Here is a 17,510-nt window from a genome sequence, read left to right on the forward strand (position 1 = left end):
TACTATAATACTTAGACTATTTGTCTCACAAGACTTCTGTCCAGAAAAGCACTACAGTTATAAAACAACACAAGTTATCATTGTTTTTAAAAGGTCCATGAATTAAATGGAAGAAACTTGTTTATCCTTGGCTCTGCAAGAGGACTAATGGCTTCAAGAAGGTAATGTCCCTTGATGCATTGTTGGTGGAGTTGTGAACGAATCCAGCCATTCTGGAGAGTAGTTTGGAACTATGCTCAAAAAGTTATCAAATTGTGCATACCTTTGATCCAGCAGTGTTACTACTGGGATTATATCCCAAAGAGATTATAAAGAAGGGAAAGGGACCTGTATGTGCACGAATGTTTGTGGCAGCCCTTTTTGTGGTGGCCAGAAACTGGAAACTGAATGGATGCCCATCAGTTGGAGAATGGCTGAATACATTGTGGTATATGAATGTTATGGAATATTATTGTTCGATAAGAAACAACCAACAGGATGATTTCAGAAAGGCCTGGAGAGACTTACACGAACTGATGCTGAGTGAAATGAGCAGGGCCAGGAGATCATTATATACTTCAACAACAATACTATATGATGACCAGTTCTGATGGACCAGGCCATCCTCAGCAACGAGATCAACCAAATCATTTCTAATGGAGCAGTAATGAGCTGAACCAGCTACATGAGAAAGAACTCTGGGTGATGACTAAAAACCATTACATTGAATTCCCAATCCCTATATCTATGCCCACCTGCATTTTTGATTTCCTTCACAAGCTAATTGTACAATATTTCAGAGTCTGATTCTTTTGTACAGCAAAATAACTTTTAGTCATGTATACTTATTGTGTATCTAATTTATATTTTAATATATTTAACATCTACTGGTCATCCTGCCATCTAGAGGAGAAATTGGGGTAAGAGGTAAAAAATTGGAACAAGAGGTTTGGCAATTGTTAATGTTGTAAAGTTACCCATGCATATATCCTGCAAATAAAAGGCTATTAAATAAAAAAAAAATACATATGTAGTCATGAAAAACATTTCCATAGTAGTCATGCTGTGAAAGAAAACATGGATCAAAAAAAAAAAAAAAAAAAAAAAAGCACCCTAAGAAAAGTCCCGTGCGCCCCGGGTCCCGTCCCTAAGCTCAGAGCCCGGGTCGCGTCCCTAAGCTCAGAGCCTGGTATTGGGCGGGAGAGAGGCAAGGAGGGAGACGGGCTCCTGACCTCCCACCCATAGATGTCGCTCGACAACCAGACGCCTGCTCCTTCCGCCTGCTTCTGACCCTCTCTTCTTGCCGCAGACTGCTCTACGTATTTGGCGCAGGGATTCGTACGGACCGCGGCTGTACGTCTCCCGACGCTTACGCCGTTTGCGTTGTGACCCTTCTCCCGCCTCGCTTCCGGGGCTGCTGTGCCCTTACGCGGTTGGTGGAGGCGCGGAGCCTGCGCAGTGCGGCTCGGTAGCCCCGGTCGCCTTCAGCCCCGCTGCCGCTGCTGCTCCGGCCCATGGGGAAAGCCAGCCGGTCCCCCCGGGTGAGTCACCCCCTCCAGCCCCCAGCCCCGGTTCCCGACCCGCGCCTGGCCTCCCCGACGGACCCCCGCCCCTCCTCCCCGAGGCCCATGCTGGCCTGGCCCGAACGAGAACCCCGGCCCCGGCCCCCTGGCCCGGGCTCGGGCCGGCTCTAGGCCGCGCTGCGGAGGAGCGGAGGAGACTGGCCGGCCGCTTCGGGCCGGGACCTCCCGGGCCCGACACCTGTCGTCCCGGACGCTTCGGTCCCCTTGGAGGTCTTTGCTGGCCCCTCCCCCCGCCTCTCCCCGCCTCCTTGTGTCCCCAGCTTTTCTCTTCTGAGAGTAAGGAGTCCCCTGCTCCGGCCTCTTCCCGCTCCCGGACTCCTGCTGCTGCCTTCTTCCCCCGTTCCTTTCTCCTAAGAGAAGGGAACGGCCTGCTTTTTCCTGCTCCCCTCTCTCAGCTCTTTTCTCAGGTCCTTCTATTCCCCTCCTTATCCCCTTTCTGCTTCTCCCCTTCCTCTTCCTCCCCAATACCTTCCCTGTTACTCTCACTCTATCCTACCCCACCTGCTCCCCTTGCCATTCCTTTACCCCTCTGCTGACCCCTTTCCTGCCCCCCTTTCTGCTCCCTCTCAGTCTATTCTCGCAAATCCACTTTTACCTTCTTACTCTTATCCCAGCCACCCTATTCCCATCCCCTCCTACCCCTTCTTATTATCCCATCTCTGAACTTCTTGCTGTCCTCCCCTACTCCTTCCTTGCTTTCTTTCTTTGATCTCCTTCCCCTGCCTTTCTTCACCTTTCTCTTTTCTCCTCCCCTTTCTTACTCTAACCCCCTTCCTCTTCTTTTTCTCTCTTCCCTTTCCCCCTCTCCAGAAACATGGTCACTAGCCCGACTTAGGGGCATGTGAATGGTGGAGGATTAAAGGGATAATTTCATTTTTCAGAAAGTGAAGGACACCAGTGAAAGGAATTGTTGCTGGGGTGGAAATGATGGATAAACATGGATAAAGCGACTGCTCCATTTTAGTGTTTATGATAGATTGAGGTGAGGAAAACTGGACATGGTTTGACATATCTGCCCTTGTTTGGAGGAAGAGTAGATTTCAGAGTTTTTAGAAAAAGTATGAATAGGATCCCATGGACTAAAATTTTACCTGGAGAGTCTGTCCAGGAGCAGTAAGAAATAGAATAGAATGAGTTGTAAAAACACAAAGATAAATTTCTGGTGAGAAGGAAAGGAGAGAGTTATCCAAAAAGACTGGTGTGTATGTGCAGAGAACTAAGACGTATGGAAGATATCAGCAAGGGCTGGTAACAGCATGCATTAAAGTCAAAGGTGGTCTTTTAAAGATAGTGTCAGAAGTGTTGAAGCTCGGGATGAGAGAAGATAGGCAAAGAAAGGTAAGGTAAGAACGGCAGCTGCAAAAGGGGAGGAGTGGTAGAGCTTACACATTTGGGGGGAAAGGAGAGGATCAAAAAAAACCCAAAACAGTAAATAAAGTGATAGCCACCAACAGAAAAGAGAGCTGCTGTATTCTTTAACTACTTGTTTTCTCTACTAAGGAATATGATCTTTGGACTGGAAAGGAAAGCACGGAAAAGGCCAACAGAAAGATGACCAATCAGCGAAAAATAGGGAGAAAGTTACAGAACATTAGGCTCACCTTGATGATTTTGATTCCATCTTAATTACATTTTAGAGTACTAGAAGAATTGGAAGACTTGATGTTATTGTTTAGCCACTCTACAGTGATCTTAAAGTTCCCAGAGTTCTTCAGGATTTAGAATCTTTATTTTTTAAATATTTTAGAGTTTATTAAATATCTGCTAGGTGCCAGGGACAGTACTATGATTTAGGAATACAAAAATATGAAATGTTGTTTCAGGAACAAACAAGAAAGTGTGGCTTGATTGTAGATAACTGGGGGGAGGAGGAGACAGGGAATGGGGAGGGAAGTGGCAAGTAAGGTGCAAGAAGGCAGGAAAGGGAGGAAAGGACTAGGTTATGAAGGATTTTAAACAGGAGTTTGGATTTTATCCTGGTGGTAATAGGGAACCACTGAATTTCAGTGAATAGGGAGGTAACATGGCCAGGCCTGTATTTAAGGAAGCCAACAGCTAAGTAGAAGGGAGACTGGAATGTAGAGGAAGACTTGAGTCAGGGAACCGAACCACAGGCTTTTGCAGTAATCCAGATTGAGCAGATGTGGTCCTCTAAGAGAGAGGTGTCATTGTCAGAGGAGCAGAGGTGGTCTATTCCAGAGACGCTACAGAGGTATAGATGACAGGACTTGGCAACAGATTGGTCATGGTGAGAAGTGGGATGAAAAGAGAAGTCCAAATGGACTCCTAGAGTGACCAAGAAGAAAGAAGGTTCAATAAAATCCTATGTTTTGAGTTGAGAAGGTGGGACAGGAAAACTGTGGGGCCTTGAGAATGATGAAAAAGTTTGAAGTGGGACTGTGACTCAACTAGAGAGAGATAAAAGGATTGTCTTGCTTTGTTGGGGGTTCAACACAATTTGGTAATTTCTCTAATTTCATTCAGCAGCAGGTGAGTAGAAGCCAAGCTAGTGACGTTGTTGGACCTAGCCTTTGAAGGAGAAAAGAAAAAGGGCATTTTTAAAGCACCTTACTATGTACCAGGCAACGTATGAAGTGATTTGCAGATATCTCATTTAATCAGCAGAGTGAAGGGTGGTTTGTTGTCAGTGTTTGGAAGGTAGGGAAACAAGTTAGGAAGCTGTTAGAACCAGGCAAGAGATGATAAGGGCCTAGCCTGGGTGATGTCTGTGCGACTGTGGAAAAGGGGAAAGATGCTTTAGCCCTAGGAAGACAAAGTGAAGAATTGATTTATATGAGGTGAATAAGAATGGAGAGTTGAGGTTGACACCAAGATTTTAAATTCAGCTGACTGCAAAGGTGGTCATATACTTGTAAAAGGGCTGAGTTTGGGAGTGGAAAACGAATTTGGACTTGTTGAATTTGAAATAGATACCTTTAGTAAGAGAAATACAGGATATTCTGAATGTCAAAAAAAAGAGACAGGGAGTGGACTCTGCAAGATATAAGCCAATGAGCTTGAATTTGATTCTTCACACAATTCTGGAACATGTTAAGGAGGATGGATGATTTCTCCATAAGGGAAAAATAATCTCAAAAAGTCATTATGGCTTTTTCAAGGACATATCATACCAGACTAAATTTTTTTCCTTGAAAAACAGTTGTTGGATTGGTAGGTGAGAGAAACGTTACATGGTTTGTCTACATTCATCAAAGCACATGACAAATCTTATGCTATTCTCAAGAAAAATAGATGCTAAATGGTAGTTCAGTTATGTGGATTTGAAACTCTGTGCTCAAATCTCAGGGAAAATTAGCATTAACCTGAAAAGGCAATCTTCAGTGCAGTGTTGTATGAGAATTAGTTGAAGAAAGGGGGAATGATAAGCCTAAAGCAGAAAAGACTTGGGGTAGGAGAGAAGGTATGATAAATCTGTAGTGAGAAGGAGCTGCAAAGATAGGTATGATTTCTTTAACAGCACTTTACAACAGACACACCAATAGACTCAGTAGTATGCCATTAATTGGACTAGTCATTCTGTAAAGCCATTTGGACTTAGGACTTTAAAAATAGTGCCAAAATATCCACACCTTTTTACCTATAGATTGTACTATTAGACCCCGAGGAAGTCAGATAAGTCTCATACGTGGAAAATAATCCTGACAATGCTTTTTGTGTTAGCAGTGGACTGGAAGTAGGTGTTTGTTAAATTGAGAATAGAAAAGGATTGATGTACATTAATGTAATGGAATATTACTATTCTTTGACATTTGTTATCAATGTAAGCAGTTGGGTATCTTGGTCACCCAGTGCTGAACTTGAAGTCAGGAAGATGAGATCAAATCCCATATCAGAAACTTACTAGCTATGTGACCCTAGCCAAATTACTTGAATCTCTTTTGGCTTCAGTTTCCTCAAATGTGCGATGGTGATAAGGTAGTACCTACCTTGCAAGGTTGTGCTTTCAAATTCTAGCTATTATTTATATATATGTTATTATTATCAAATGTAAATTATTCAGAGAAATTCTGGAAGACATGAGTTGAGAAAAGTAAGTAGAACCAGGAAAACAATTACATGCAAGCACTACAGTGAAAAGGAATCCTGTATTATTATGATGACCAAGGTTGGTCTTGTAGAAGAGTTAAGAAAATGCACCTCCCTTTATTATTATAGAGGAAGTCTGTGCTATTTTTCAGCTTTGTTCCGTTGCTGAACTGCTTTTTTTCAAAGAGTCTTTTCTCAGTGTGCTAGCTGTCTTATGCTGTTATTTTGATAATAGTGGTGAATATAAATGAACTGAAAACATTAAAGCAGTGGCTTATTTAAAACATTTTTTTGTTTTAAAATGCAACAAATGCAGGGGTGCCAAGAAGGCATAAGAAATTTCTGTGTCTTCAAGTTTTTAAAATTTTAATTTATGGAATTAAAACAAGCATTTCCATGATGGTTGTACAGGAAACTGCAAGTCCATGCACAACTTTCTATTCCTTTCAAATCTATAATAAAATTATTATGTAAATTTCTTTTTTTTCCCCTTCCCTCTAGCTCTAGAGATGACTACCATTAGACACAAATAGGTGTGTGTGTAGGTGTAGGTAGGTAGGTAGAAAGAACTGTTTATGTTCTCTGCGTCTATTTATCAGTTCTTTCCCTGGATGTAGATAACATCTTCATATTTTCTTAAAGTTAATTTGGCTATTTATAATAAGTAAAATAATTTATTCAGTTCTTGAAACAATATTGCTATTACTGTATACAGGGTTCTATGTCTTCATTTTTTTTTAAAAAAAAATTGATTAGACATGAAACAGCATGTGTATCATGTAGCTACATATTTTGTGGATATTGCTTTTTTTTTGTTTTGTTTTTCTGTATAAGATTGTTTTACATTCAAGAAAATAAACATCTCTTTACAATATATACAGAGAGAAGGAGCTATTTAAAATATGTCCTTAGATAAAAATTCAACTGGATGCTTTCCAAATTGAGATATGAATTTCTTATTATTACCAGAACTTTTATAGGTCTTCTTTTTCTGCTGTTTGAGGTGTGTGGTTAACATTTAATTGTATTGTCTTAGTCCTTTTTTTTCCCCAATGTTATTTCAGAGCTTAACATAATGACTTGAATTTAGTGAGGTCAGTTGATCAATAAGCATTTATTAAGTGCTTGACACTTTGATAGGTTCTGGAGACAAAAACAACACAATCTCTGACCTCAGGGAGCTTATAGTCAGTCTGGCCAGAAAGACATAAAAAATCCAAGAGTTTGAAAAACTACTGAGAAATATCCAACTGACTGACTTGTTCCTAGAACCATCTTTAAAGTGATAGAATAGAATTCACAAGCAAAATTCTGCAAATCTTGTTGATTTACTTTTGTGAAGGTACATAGTTCACAGACTGAAGGTTGTGGAAAAGAATTACTAGCTATTTCAAGCTCTTATTTTATTCTCTTTCTTCTAGGCTTTAAGAATTACTGTTAATGGTTTTTGTTTTGTTTTGTTTTAATCTAAAATGCTCAGATGAAGAATTTTTGGTTATCTAATACACTAAGGTTCTTGCCTCTATTTCACTTGTGATTATAGGTCTGTAATTTGAGCTATATGAACTCAGATCTCTTAGAAATCTAGGTTCTTGTTTGTTTGTTTTTGTTTTTTTGTTTGTTTGTTTGTTTGTGTTGTTTTTAACCTGGCAACTAGTAAGAATATATTCTCTAAGAGACTTGACAGTCTGATGTGAGTGCTGGATAGTAGGAAAAAAGTCTACATATAATTGTTAAATTTGGCATGTAGGGAGAATATTATCGTGAAATAAAGATCTAACCTAAAGTTAGCAAAAGAACTATTCAGTAATACATGAACCACCACCCCCAAATGAGAAAAAAGATAGAAATGATCTTCATATCCTCAGGTTTATAAATCATGGTGTTATAGTATAGTATAGTTGATAAAGTAAAATTGTCTCTGTGAGACTTGGTGAGATAGAAATTCTAACTCAATTATGAGTCTTTAGAAGAAAAGGTAAATCTTATTCTAAATCAATCAGTTAACAAGCATTTAGTAAGTTTTCTTTGTATCAGGAACTGTGCTTTAAAAAAATACTAGACAGAAGGGATAGAGGCTTACATATCCATAACATACAGAGCTATGTAGAAAACCTTGAACCTAAGAGGTGAAAAATGGTAAAGAAGCATTTGGGAACAGAAAAAAAAAAAGAAGAAGAAGAAGAAAAATAGATGATATCATCTTTAGTAGTGTATTTTAGAATGCCCAAGCTAGTGGAGAAAATGGATGACCAATTCGTAGAAGCAGTCTTGGATGAAATCCCCAAATCATCAATTTCAGTACATACCTGAAAGCTGAAGGCTTTGTACTATTCCCCACAAATAGTTATCTAAGCTATGCCAATACTATGATATATGACCCAAGGCTATCCATTCTGCCCTGGGGCTGCGGTGGGAGGAAAGGTGGCTGTATTTTCTCACATCATACTTCTCTATTCTTTGATACCCTGCTCATTGCTCCCTGTTTAACCTTCTAGGACCAAGAAGTCCAGTTCTCCTATATAACAGCTCACAGTATTCAAAGATAGCTATATCATATCTATTTGCACCTTATATCCTGACACAAATCACAGAACAGACAAAATATGGATTTCATAATTTCAGTTCCCAGAAGGTAAAAGCTATGAAATGAATTGTACTTTTGTACCTGATTCTGATAAGCTAGAATAAATAGAAGAAACAAGAGCCTTGGAAGAGAGTGAACATATGGTATCAGAAGTCATGATAGTCCAGGAGGAAAAAATTACCTTTAAGTATGTATTCAGTGAATTAACTCGTGCCTTTTTTTTTTTTTTTTAATGTACAAAACATGAAAGGAAAAATACTTAACTGAGATGAACTAAAATATTATATGCTTCTTGATGAATATGTCAGAAAAACTAAAGGCCAGAATCACCTGAGGCTTTTGGAAAATGCTATGTTTAGGGCGAGAAAAAGAACAGAGTAGTGATATATCCCTGATGCTTGGAATAGATACAAAAAATTAATGTCAAGAATCTTCCAGCTCTTTAATATTGTGGTTCAGTGACTCAAGTTAGATATTAGTCATTATTTATTTTATTACCCTTTTGATTTAAAAACATTGCTTGTGCCTAAAACTGAAACCTCAGAAATGTTCCCTTGTTAGAATTAGACAAGTATTTTCTAATATATTCTTGATTGGTATACTATTACAGAGCTGTAATCTAAACACAAACTACAGTAATTCCCAAACTATAGAAACCCAAAATTTTAAAAAGGTAATAACCTTTTGTGACTCTTCTATCTTAATTGACAGAATTATTGATCATTTTTATGTCTTGGGTCCCTTTGGCAGGCTGGTGAAGCCTATAGTCTACTTCTGAGAATAATTTTTTAATATATAAAATAAAATAATATAGTGTTAATTACTAAGGAAGTCAGTTATATTGAAATAGTTCTTGAAATATTAAAAAACCAAATTTATGATTCAGTAAATATGAGCTTTTAACCTGTTAAGCAATAAGACAATACATTTAGAATATAAGCAAATTGAAGTTGAATTTTGTCTTTTAATAAGAATATTAGACTATGGGATGGTCTTTGACAAGGTAACATATATGTCAAGTTGTATATCCAATTAATTTTCAGCTGTAATGTGATGTGAAAATTTCTTTAATGATAAAAGTCATATATGTTAATATTTCTGTGGTTCATTCCCTACCTTCACAGGTGAAGAAAATACTCATTAACAGTGAGAGGTTAATGAAAATAAAAATATAATTTTTTTTCCCATTTCAGGTTCAAGTACCTCCTGAGTTCTGTGAATGTAGGTTAACACCTGTAGTAAATGGTTGCCATGAGATGTTGTGGTCATGGCCATGGCTAAGAAGTGATTTTCTGTTTTCTACACTGATGAACCTTACCAAACTTGGACAGATCTTTGAACAACTCATAAAATTTTCACCCAATTCTTAATCAAACCTATATGAGTCTGTTTAACTTTTGGCAGTTGTCTCTCACTAAAGTAGGGCTTTAGCAAAGGTTAGGCTAATTTGAGGGCTTCAAAAAAGTCCTTCTGAGAAGATTAGAGGACTATTCTTCCAACTTGTCTTAATTGTAATAATGGGGATTGGAAGTATCATGAAGAGAGAAAAAGAAAAAAAGGTAATTTGCTACAGTGGAACATTTGTGGAGTGGGGCCAGGGCAAAGTAGGCCTGAGTGAAATACCCTTTAGTGATGGGCAATAGATGAGGATCTTAAAGGAGAGAAGGAACAGTAGGAAATTGGGAATAATATAGAGAAACAGAAGTGAGAAAATTGAAAATGCAAACTTCAGTTTTCAGAATTTTTCCTAGGTTGGATACTACATCCAAGAAAAAAGATGATTTTTTTTTTCCTCTTTTGTAACACATGGTCCCTTGTTTCTAGGACTCTTCTGGTATTAGTATTACATTACACATGTTTGTGAGTTGAACCTTGGATTTTTACCACATATTTAAATATGTCCCAAATTCTAACAAACTTTAAAACACAATTTCTTTTTTAACCTTGAAGCTCCTTTGATATCTACAATTCAGTCATTTAGTAAGCATTTGTTAGTCACTTATTTTGTGCTTGATGTTGAGGATTCAAAAATTAGCAAAGGAAACAGTCTTTACTTTTCAAGGACTTTATGTTCTAATGGTTGGTGGGTTTCTATTTGAGTTTCATGTTTAAGCATTAATGTACAGCCTTTGTGATAGACTAAGGGAGAAATTGCCTTTTGATTTTTAACTTTGCATTGAACTCAGAAAAACCTGAAAGACTTTTGTGAGCTGATGCAAAATGAAATATATTGTGTACTAAGTAACAGCAGTATTGTAAGATGAACAGCTGTGAATAACATAAATATTCTCAGCAATACAATGATCCAATAAAGCTCTGAAGGATATGTGGAAAATGCTATCTATACTAAAGAACTGATGGTGTGATTGGAGATTGAAGTACATCATCATCATCATCATTATTATTATTATTATTTAACTTTGTTTACTTTCCTTGAAAGTTTTTTTGGGGAGGAGGGGAGAGTGGTCTATTTCACAATGTGACCATTATGGAAATATTTTGCACGATTACACATGTATAGTCTAATATAGAATTGCTTACATTCTTAATGGGGGGAAGAAGGGAGGAAGGAAAATAATCTGAAACTCAAATTTTAAAAATTATTTATGTAATTGAGGAAAACTAAAATACTAAATAGATTAAACTATTAGCATTTTATTAAAATTAAAATTTGAGATAGAAATGTTTAGTTATTTCATAATAGGTGAATTCAGAATTTAGCTTTATATTTGTATACTGTGGACCAAGAAAAATCACTTAAGAGTCATTTATCACAAATTTCTCATGAGCAGTAAACATGAGATTGTTTAAAAGATTTTTAAAAAATGATATACAAAGAAGGTCACATGTTGCAGGAGAAAGCATAGAAATAGAATTGGCCTCTATTGGCTTTGGATATGCAGTTGACTTCAGTTGGTCTCAGTTTCCTAATCTGTAATATTAGGAGGTTTGGACTAGATTTCTGATTCTAACTCCAGAATTTTTGTATTCATTGATTCTAAGATATATCAGTTCCAAGGCAATCCAATAGACTTTGGCTAGAAAATGCCATCTGCATCCAGAAAAATAACTATGGCGACTGAATATAAATCAGACATGCTAGGTTCACTTCTTTTTCCTCCCATGGTTTTTCCCTTTTGTTCTGTTTCTTTCCCAGCATGATTCATAAAACAGTGTGTTTTAGAGAGGAAGGAAGGAAGTAAATATATTAGCATTGGAAGTATGATTACCAGTTTGTTGACAGTTGAACCCTTTGGTAAATCTAAATATCTGAAAGCTTAATTGCTCTCTGCTTAATATTCAAATGTGTGTTGTCTTTTCCACCTCTTGTCTTTTAGCTTTAAAAAGAAGAAAAGATGTCCTTGTATGATGACCTGGGAGTGGAGACCAGTGATTCAAAAACAGAAGGCTGGTCCAAAAATTTCAAACTGCTACAGTCTCAGTTGCAAGTCAAGAAGGCAGCTTTAACCCAAGCAAAGGTAAAGGTAATAACTGGGAACAAATCAGACATCTACAGTGTAGAGCTGGTTACCTGTCAAGATCATGAATGATTTGATTATAACAGATGTTTTCTTCCTTTTCTGATTGGGCTGATGGATGGCTTAGTGGGTTATACATTTGTGGAGGTAAAATATAGTTGTAGTGAAGTCGAAAACCAATTTACTATCCCAGCCTCTATTGTGACTTTAGAATGTGGTAGTGCCAGGCAAAATAGAGAGACAATTTCTACCACTGATATCAGAATTTTCTCAGAAGAAGGTATGAAGCCATGAAGAAAGCAAATTGCTTTGTTTTCTGATGTAAGGGTGACCTGGAATGCTCTTCCTTCTTAATCTGTTTCTTGGAATTCCTTGTTACCTTCAAAACTCAGCTTATCACTTCTCTATGGAATTTTCTTCATCTTCCCAGTTGCTAGTGCCTTCTTCTGGGTTACCCTGAATTTAATTTGTATATGTCCTAAATATTCCTATTGTTTTCCACTTTGAAAGTAAATTCCTTATGCTCAAAAAGTTATCAAACTGTGCATACCCTTTGATCCAGCAGTGTTACTACTGGGCTTATATCCCAGAGAAATCATAAAGAAGGGAAAGAGACCTGTATGTGCACAAATGTTTGTGGCAACCCTCTTTGTAGTGGCCAGAAACTGGAAACTGAGTGGATGCCCAATTGTTGGAGAATGGCTGAATAAATTGTGGTATATGAATATTATGGAATATTATTGTTCGGTAAGAAATGACCAACAGGATGATTTCAGAAAGGCCTGGAGAGACTTACATGAACTGATGCTGAGTGAAATGAGCAGGGCCAGGAGATCATTATATACTTCAACAACAATAGTATATGATGACCAATTCTGATGGACCTGGCCATCCTCAGCAATGAGATCAACCAAATCAGTTCCAATGGAGCAGTAATGAACTGAACCAGCTACGCCCAGCAAAAGAACTCTGGGAGATGACTAAGAACCATTACATTGAATTCCCAATCCCTGTATTTTTGCCCACATGCATTTTTGATTTCCTTCACAGGCTAATTGTACAATATTTCAGGGTCCGATTCTTTTTGTACAGCAAAATAATGGTTTGGTCATGTATACTTATTGTGTATCTAATTTATACTTTAATATATTTAACATCTACTGGTCATCCTGCCATCTGGGGGAGGGGGTAGGGGGAAGGGGGAAGGAGGGGAAAAATTGGAACAAGAGGTTTGGCAATTGTCAATGCTGTAAAGTTACCCATATGTATAGCCTGTAAATAAAAGGCTATTAAAATTAAAAAAATAAAAAAAAAGTAAGTTCCTTGAGAGCAGGGCTAATATATGCTTCCTAACTGATTTTGCTACTTGTTCTGTTACTTTACATCTTTTATTGATGGTATGTTTACCCCATTAGTCAAGATTTGGTACATTAGGGATATAACCTTTTTTACCTCTTTACTATATGATCATCACCCACAAACACAGTACTTTCTGTTGATGTGAAATAAGAAACAGAATAAAAGGAGGAAAAAATAAAGGAAGCAAAAATAATATGCTTCACTATGCATCCAAATTCCACCAGTTTTTTCTCTGGCTATGAATAGCATGTTCCATCATAAATCTTTTGGACTTATCTTAGATCATTCTATTGCTGAAAAGAGCTAAGTCAGTCATAGTTAATTATTGTGCAGTGTTGCTATTATTGTGCATAGTAAGTCTTTCCAGATTTTATAAAATTCCCCTGCTTACCATTTCTTATTGCACAATAGTACTGCATCACATTCATATCACAATTTGATCAGCCATTCCCCAGTTGATGGGCATTTCCTCAGTTTCCAGTTTTTTGCCACCACAAAAGATCTGTTAAAAATATTTTTGCATACATAGGTGTTTTTCTCTTTCATATGATCTCTTTGGAATACAGACCTAATAATGGCACTGCTGGTTCAAAGGGTATGCTCAGTTTTATAAGCCCTTTGGGCATAGTTTGAAATTGCTATCCATAATGATTGGATTAGTTCACAACTATACCAACAGTGCTTTAGTGTTCCAGTATCTTCACATCTGCAGCATTTATCATTTTCCTTTTCTATTATGTTAGGCAATCTGAGAGGTGGTACCTCGGAGTTATTTCAATTTGCATTTCTCTAATTAGTAGTGATTTAGAACATTTTTTTCATGTCACTATAGATAGCTTTAATTTCTTCATCTGAAAACTGCCTTGAATAAGTAAGCTTTCAAGGAATGAAACTCAAACCATCAACAGCAGTATGAAAAATGCACCAAATCACCAATAATTAGAAAACTGCAGACTAATGCAACTCTTCTTAGGTTTCACCTCACATATAATATTGTCAAAACTGACAAAAAAGAAAAATGACAAATGCTAGAAAACATGACATGCCTGAAAAACGGGCACATTAATATACTGTTGGTAGAGGTGATTTGGTCTAGTCTCTCTGGGAAACAGTTTTGAACTATGTCCAAAAAATCCATTGCTTTTGATCCAGCAATACGTAGGCTTATGACCCCATAGAATTTTTAAAAAAGAGAAAAAGCATCCATGTGTATTTGTAGCCACTCTTTTTGAAATGGGGAAGAACTGGAAACAAAGGAGGTGTCAGTCCTTTGGTAAATGACTGGACAAATTAAAGTAAATGAATATAATGGGATATTTCTCCATTTAAAAAATTAATTAAATTAATTTGATGGTTGCAAAGAGACCTGGGAATATTTGTGGTGGACTAGCAAATCAGGACAAATGGGAAAAGAAGTTCTCTAATATCAAAACTAAAAATAAACACTGTGAATCATTAAAGAACAGATAATCAATAAAATGACCAATGAGGATTCAAGGGTTTTTGCTTGACTACATCATATAAATATATGTGTGCATAGACACACACATTTTTCCCCCCCCAAAGGATTTGTTTTTCCTCCTGGGGAAAATAGGAGTTAAAGAAAATGTTAATATATTGGAATACTTGCCATCTAGGGGACGGGAAGGGGAAGGAGGTGGAGGAAGGGAAGGAAATTTTGGAACACACGGTTTTGCAAGAGTTGATGTTCCATGCATGTTTTAAAAATAAAAAGCTTTAATAAGAAAAGAAAAAAATGTTAATTAAAAAAAAACATAAAAATAAGTTAAACTTTAAAGGATATTTAAATCCTTTTCCCAGCATGAACTATTATCTGTTTTGGCTTTTTGATATTTTTAATGAATAAAAATCCAATTTGTTGTTTACTTATTTTTATGTAATTTAATGGTAACTGGAGGTGATTTCATTTTTAATGTAACCATCAAGTATGTCTGCTTAACCAAATCTTTGTTTGGATTTCCTTTAAAGTGCATTATAATTAGTTGGATTAAGAGTTCAAATTTATTCTGATTTTCTGATCCATACTCTTTTGATTTTTCTCTTTGTCCCTTTATACTCTAAAATTAATAAGTAATACTAGAAGGAATTATAGATATTTAGCCTGGAGAAATCTTGGAGGAGCATAACTATTTCAAAAGTTAAAATGTCTTAATATTTGACAATTGGTAGAAGTTATATGCAGAGTTGGGCCGAAAATTTGGAATAATTCCTTTAGCAGTTGTAGAAATGTTTCACAATCTAATTGATTCAGTGTAACTGAAAGTATTTAAGCAGATTCTGAGAGATTGCTAGGGATTTTGTAAAGGCAATTTATTCACTGAGTAAAGCATTAGATTATGTGTACTCTAAGGCTACTTTAAGCTGTAATTCTAGGAATTCTTAATTAGTATCCGCTGAGATCAGTTTCATGAAGTCATTTTATCTTTAAAGTAAATTTTACTTGGAGTCATTTTACTTTTGCTTTGCAAAGTGATAAATATTCTTACTAAAATTTAATAATTGAAATATTTTTTATACAACATGAAAACTTAATTTCCTGTGTAATGAACCAACACTCAGTTCAGTAGGAGTTACAGATGAAAAAAAATTTGATAACACACTTAGAAGAAAGATAAAGATTGACAAACATTCTAAGTATTAAAAATATTGCTGTTCAAAACTATGTTGAATGTGGACATTGTATTCTCTGGACTCTTTATGTCAACAGTTCACCTATAGAAATATGGTTTGTTTTATTTACATCAATAAAGATATTTTATTAGATAAAACTAGCTGCATAGAAATTGTGTCCTTAATGGAAAAATATAAGGAAAAATCTCTGAATTTTTAAGCATTGTTGTATATAACCAAGATGTTCTTGGCCAGAGGTATCAAACTGCTAGCCATAAAGTTCCCAAGTACACCTTGATAGTGATGCACCAGATGAAATTGCAATTGAGAAATGGTTAACAAAATAAGTAAAAATACAACAAACATCTATGATGTTAATTTGTAATTTTATAAGTTAGTAATTGGCCTGTTGGGATCTTTTCTATTTGAGTTTGATACCATCGTTCTTAACCATATTTTAAAACATTTTATATATTACATGGTCATAGTATAAGATTTCTAGTATAATAGTTTAGAATAATGCATTTATCCTAGTTTCTATTGATTAACTTATTTATACAGTATTTTGCACTTTAGTAAAAAGTATTTTTCTCGCAAGTCCTTTAAAGTAATGAAAATCTTTTCAGATCCTCCCTGAAAAACTAGGTCTACTGATTCTCATTCCAGTGTTCTTTCCACAAGATCACCATATTTCTAGTGAGCTTATATAATTTAAAGACATTGAGGATTTAATTGAATGAAAATTGCCAGTTTCTAAATTTGAAAAATTGTAGAAATATGATGAACTTCCAAAAAGAGTTACAAATTTTCCATTTTATTCACGAATGAAAAAAGTAAAGGACAAAAATTGGGTAATCATTATCCCTAGTGGAGCTAAAATTTGAACTTATCAATGCCTGACTCCTCATGTTTTTGAATTACTAGGTCAGACCAAGTCTTTAACTTAAGTTACATTTTGTGATAATCAAAATCCTGTTAAAATAAAATGTTGCTGATAACCTTTTGAAATTGGTTTTCTGGGGTGCAAAAGAATTATTGCAAAACAAAAACATATTGTTTTAATTGTAAGAACTCAAATTTGAAATTTCAGCAAATATTTCATGATATCTGTCTTTGATTTTAGAGTCAGAGGACAAAACAAAGTACAGTCCTTGCTCCAGTGATTGATTTGAAACGAGGGAGTTCTTCAGATGACCGGCAGATTGTAGATACCCCACCTCATGTAGCAGCAGGCTTAAAGGTAAGACCAGCTCATAGGGAGAAATACTAAATAACCCATACTTAAAGTTGTCATTAACATTTCTTTAAAACAATTCTTATTCACATTTTTCACGTGACAGACACAGTATATATAAAAATTAAATAAATTAGTGATATAAACAAGGTCACCTATAAAGCTCCTTTACATTCACAATCTTTCTAACCATCAGCACATCTGACTGCTGTTGTATTAATACAGTTAATGATATTCAATAATTGATATTTTATGAATTGTGGTATTTACATTTTCTTTCCTGTTTCAATTAAAATTAAATCCTTATTGCTTTTCTTTAGTGTACTTAGGATCAACTCAGTTAAAACATTGAATTTTTTTTTTTTTTTTGTCAGATTTTAATGACAAATACTTAACACCCACCTTCATACTAGCACTTTCAGCATGCCTATGTATATAGCCAGGTTACCTTTGATAGTTATAGTATGAAAATTATTTGTTTAGTAGTTTCTTTCCTACCTTAATGGCTGAAAAGATAGCAATATACATATTTGTGTGTGTATATATGTATGCACATACGTGTGTGTGTATGTGTGTGTAAATATAATTTGTTTTTAAGTCTTTTAGATTCA

At 36.0% G+C, this 17,510-nt stretch overlaps 1 protein-coding gene across 2 annotated transcripts in view; it reads left to right on the top strand.

Annotated features, from left to right (window-relative positions):
- Positions 1 to 1,383: 1,383 nt before the first annotated feature.
- RBM17 (RNA binding motif protein 17) overlaps positions 1,384 to 17,510 on the top strand; it is a 39,751-nt gene continuing 23,624 nt past the window's right edge. Inside the window, exons 1-3 of one of the 2 annotated variants that reach the window (XM_031938500.1) lie at positions 1,384 to 1,520; positions 11,535 to 11,681; positions 16,789 to 16,905. In XM_031938500.1, coding sequence (XP_031794360.1) covers positions 11,553 to 11,681; positions 16,789 to 16,905 — 246 coding nt within the window. In that variant the 5' untranslated portion in view covers positions 1,384 to 1,520; positions 11,535 to 11,552. The remainder of the gene's footprint in view (positions 1,521 to 11,534; positions 11,682 to 16,788; positions 16,906 to 17,510) is intronic. The other variant, XM_031938501.1, reaches the window with a different exon arrangement.

This window comes from Sarcophilus harrisii, chromosome 5, assembly GCF_902635505.1.
Source record: "Sarcophilus harrisii chromosome 5, mSarHar1.11, whole genome shotgun sequence".
NCBI classification, from domain to species: domain Eukaryota; kingdom Metazoa; phylum Chordata; class Mammalia; order Dasyuromorphia; family Dasyuridae; genus Sarcophilus; species Sarcophilus harrisii.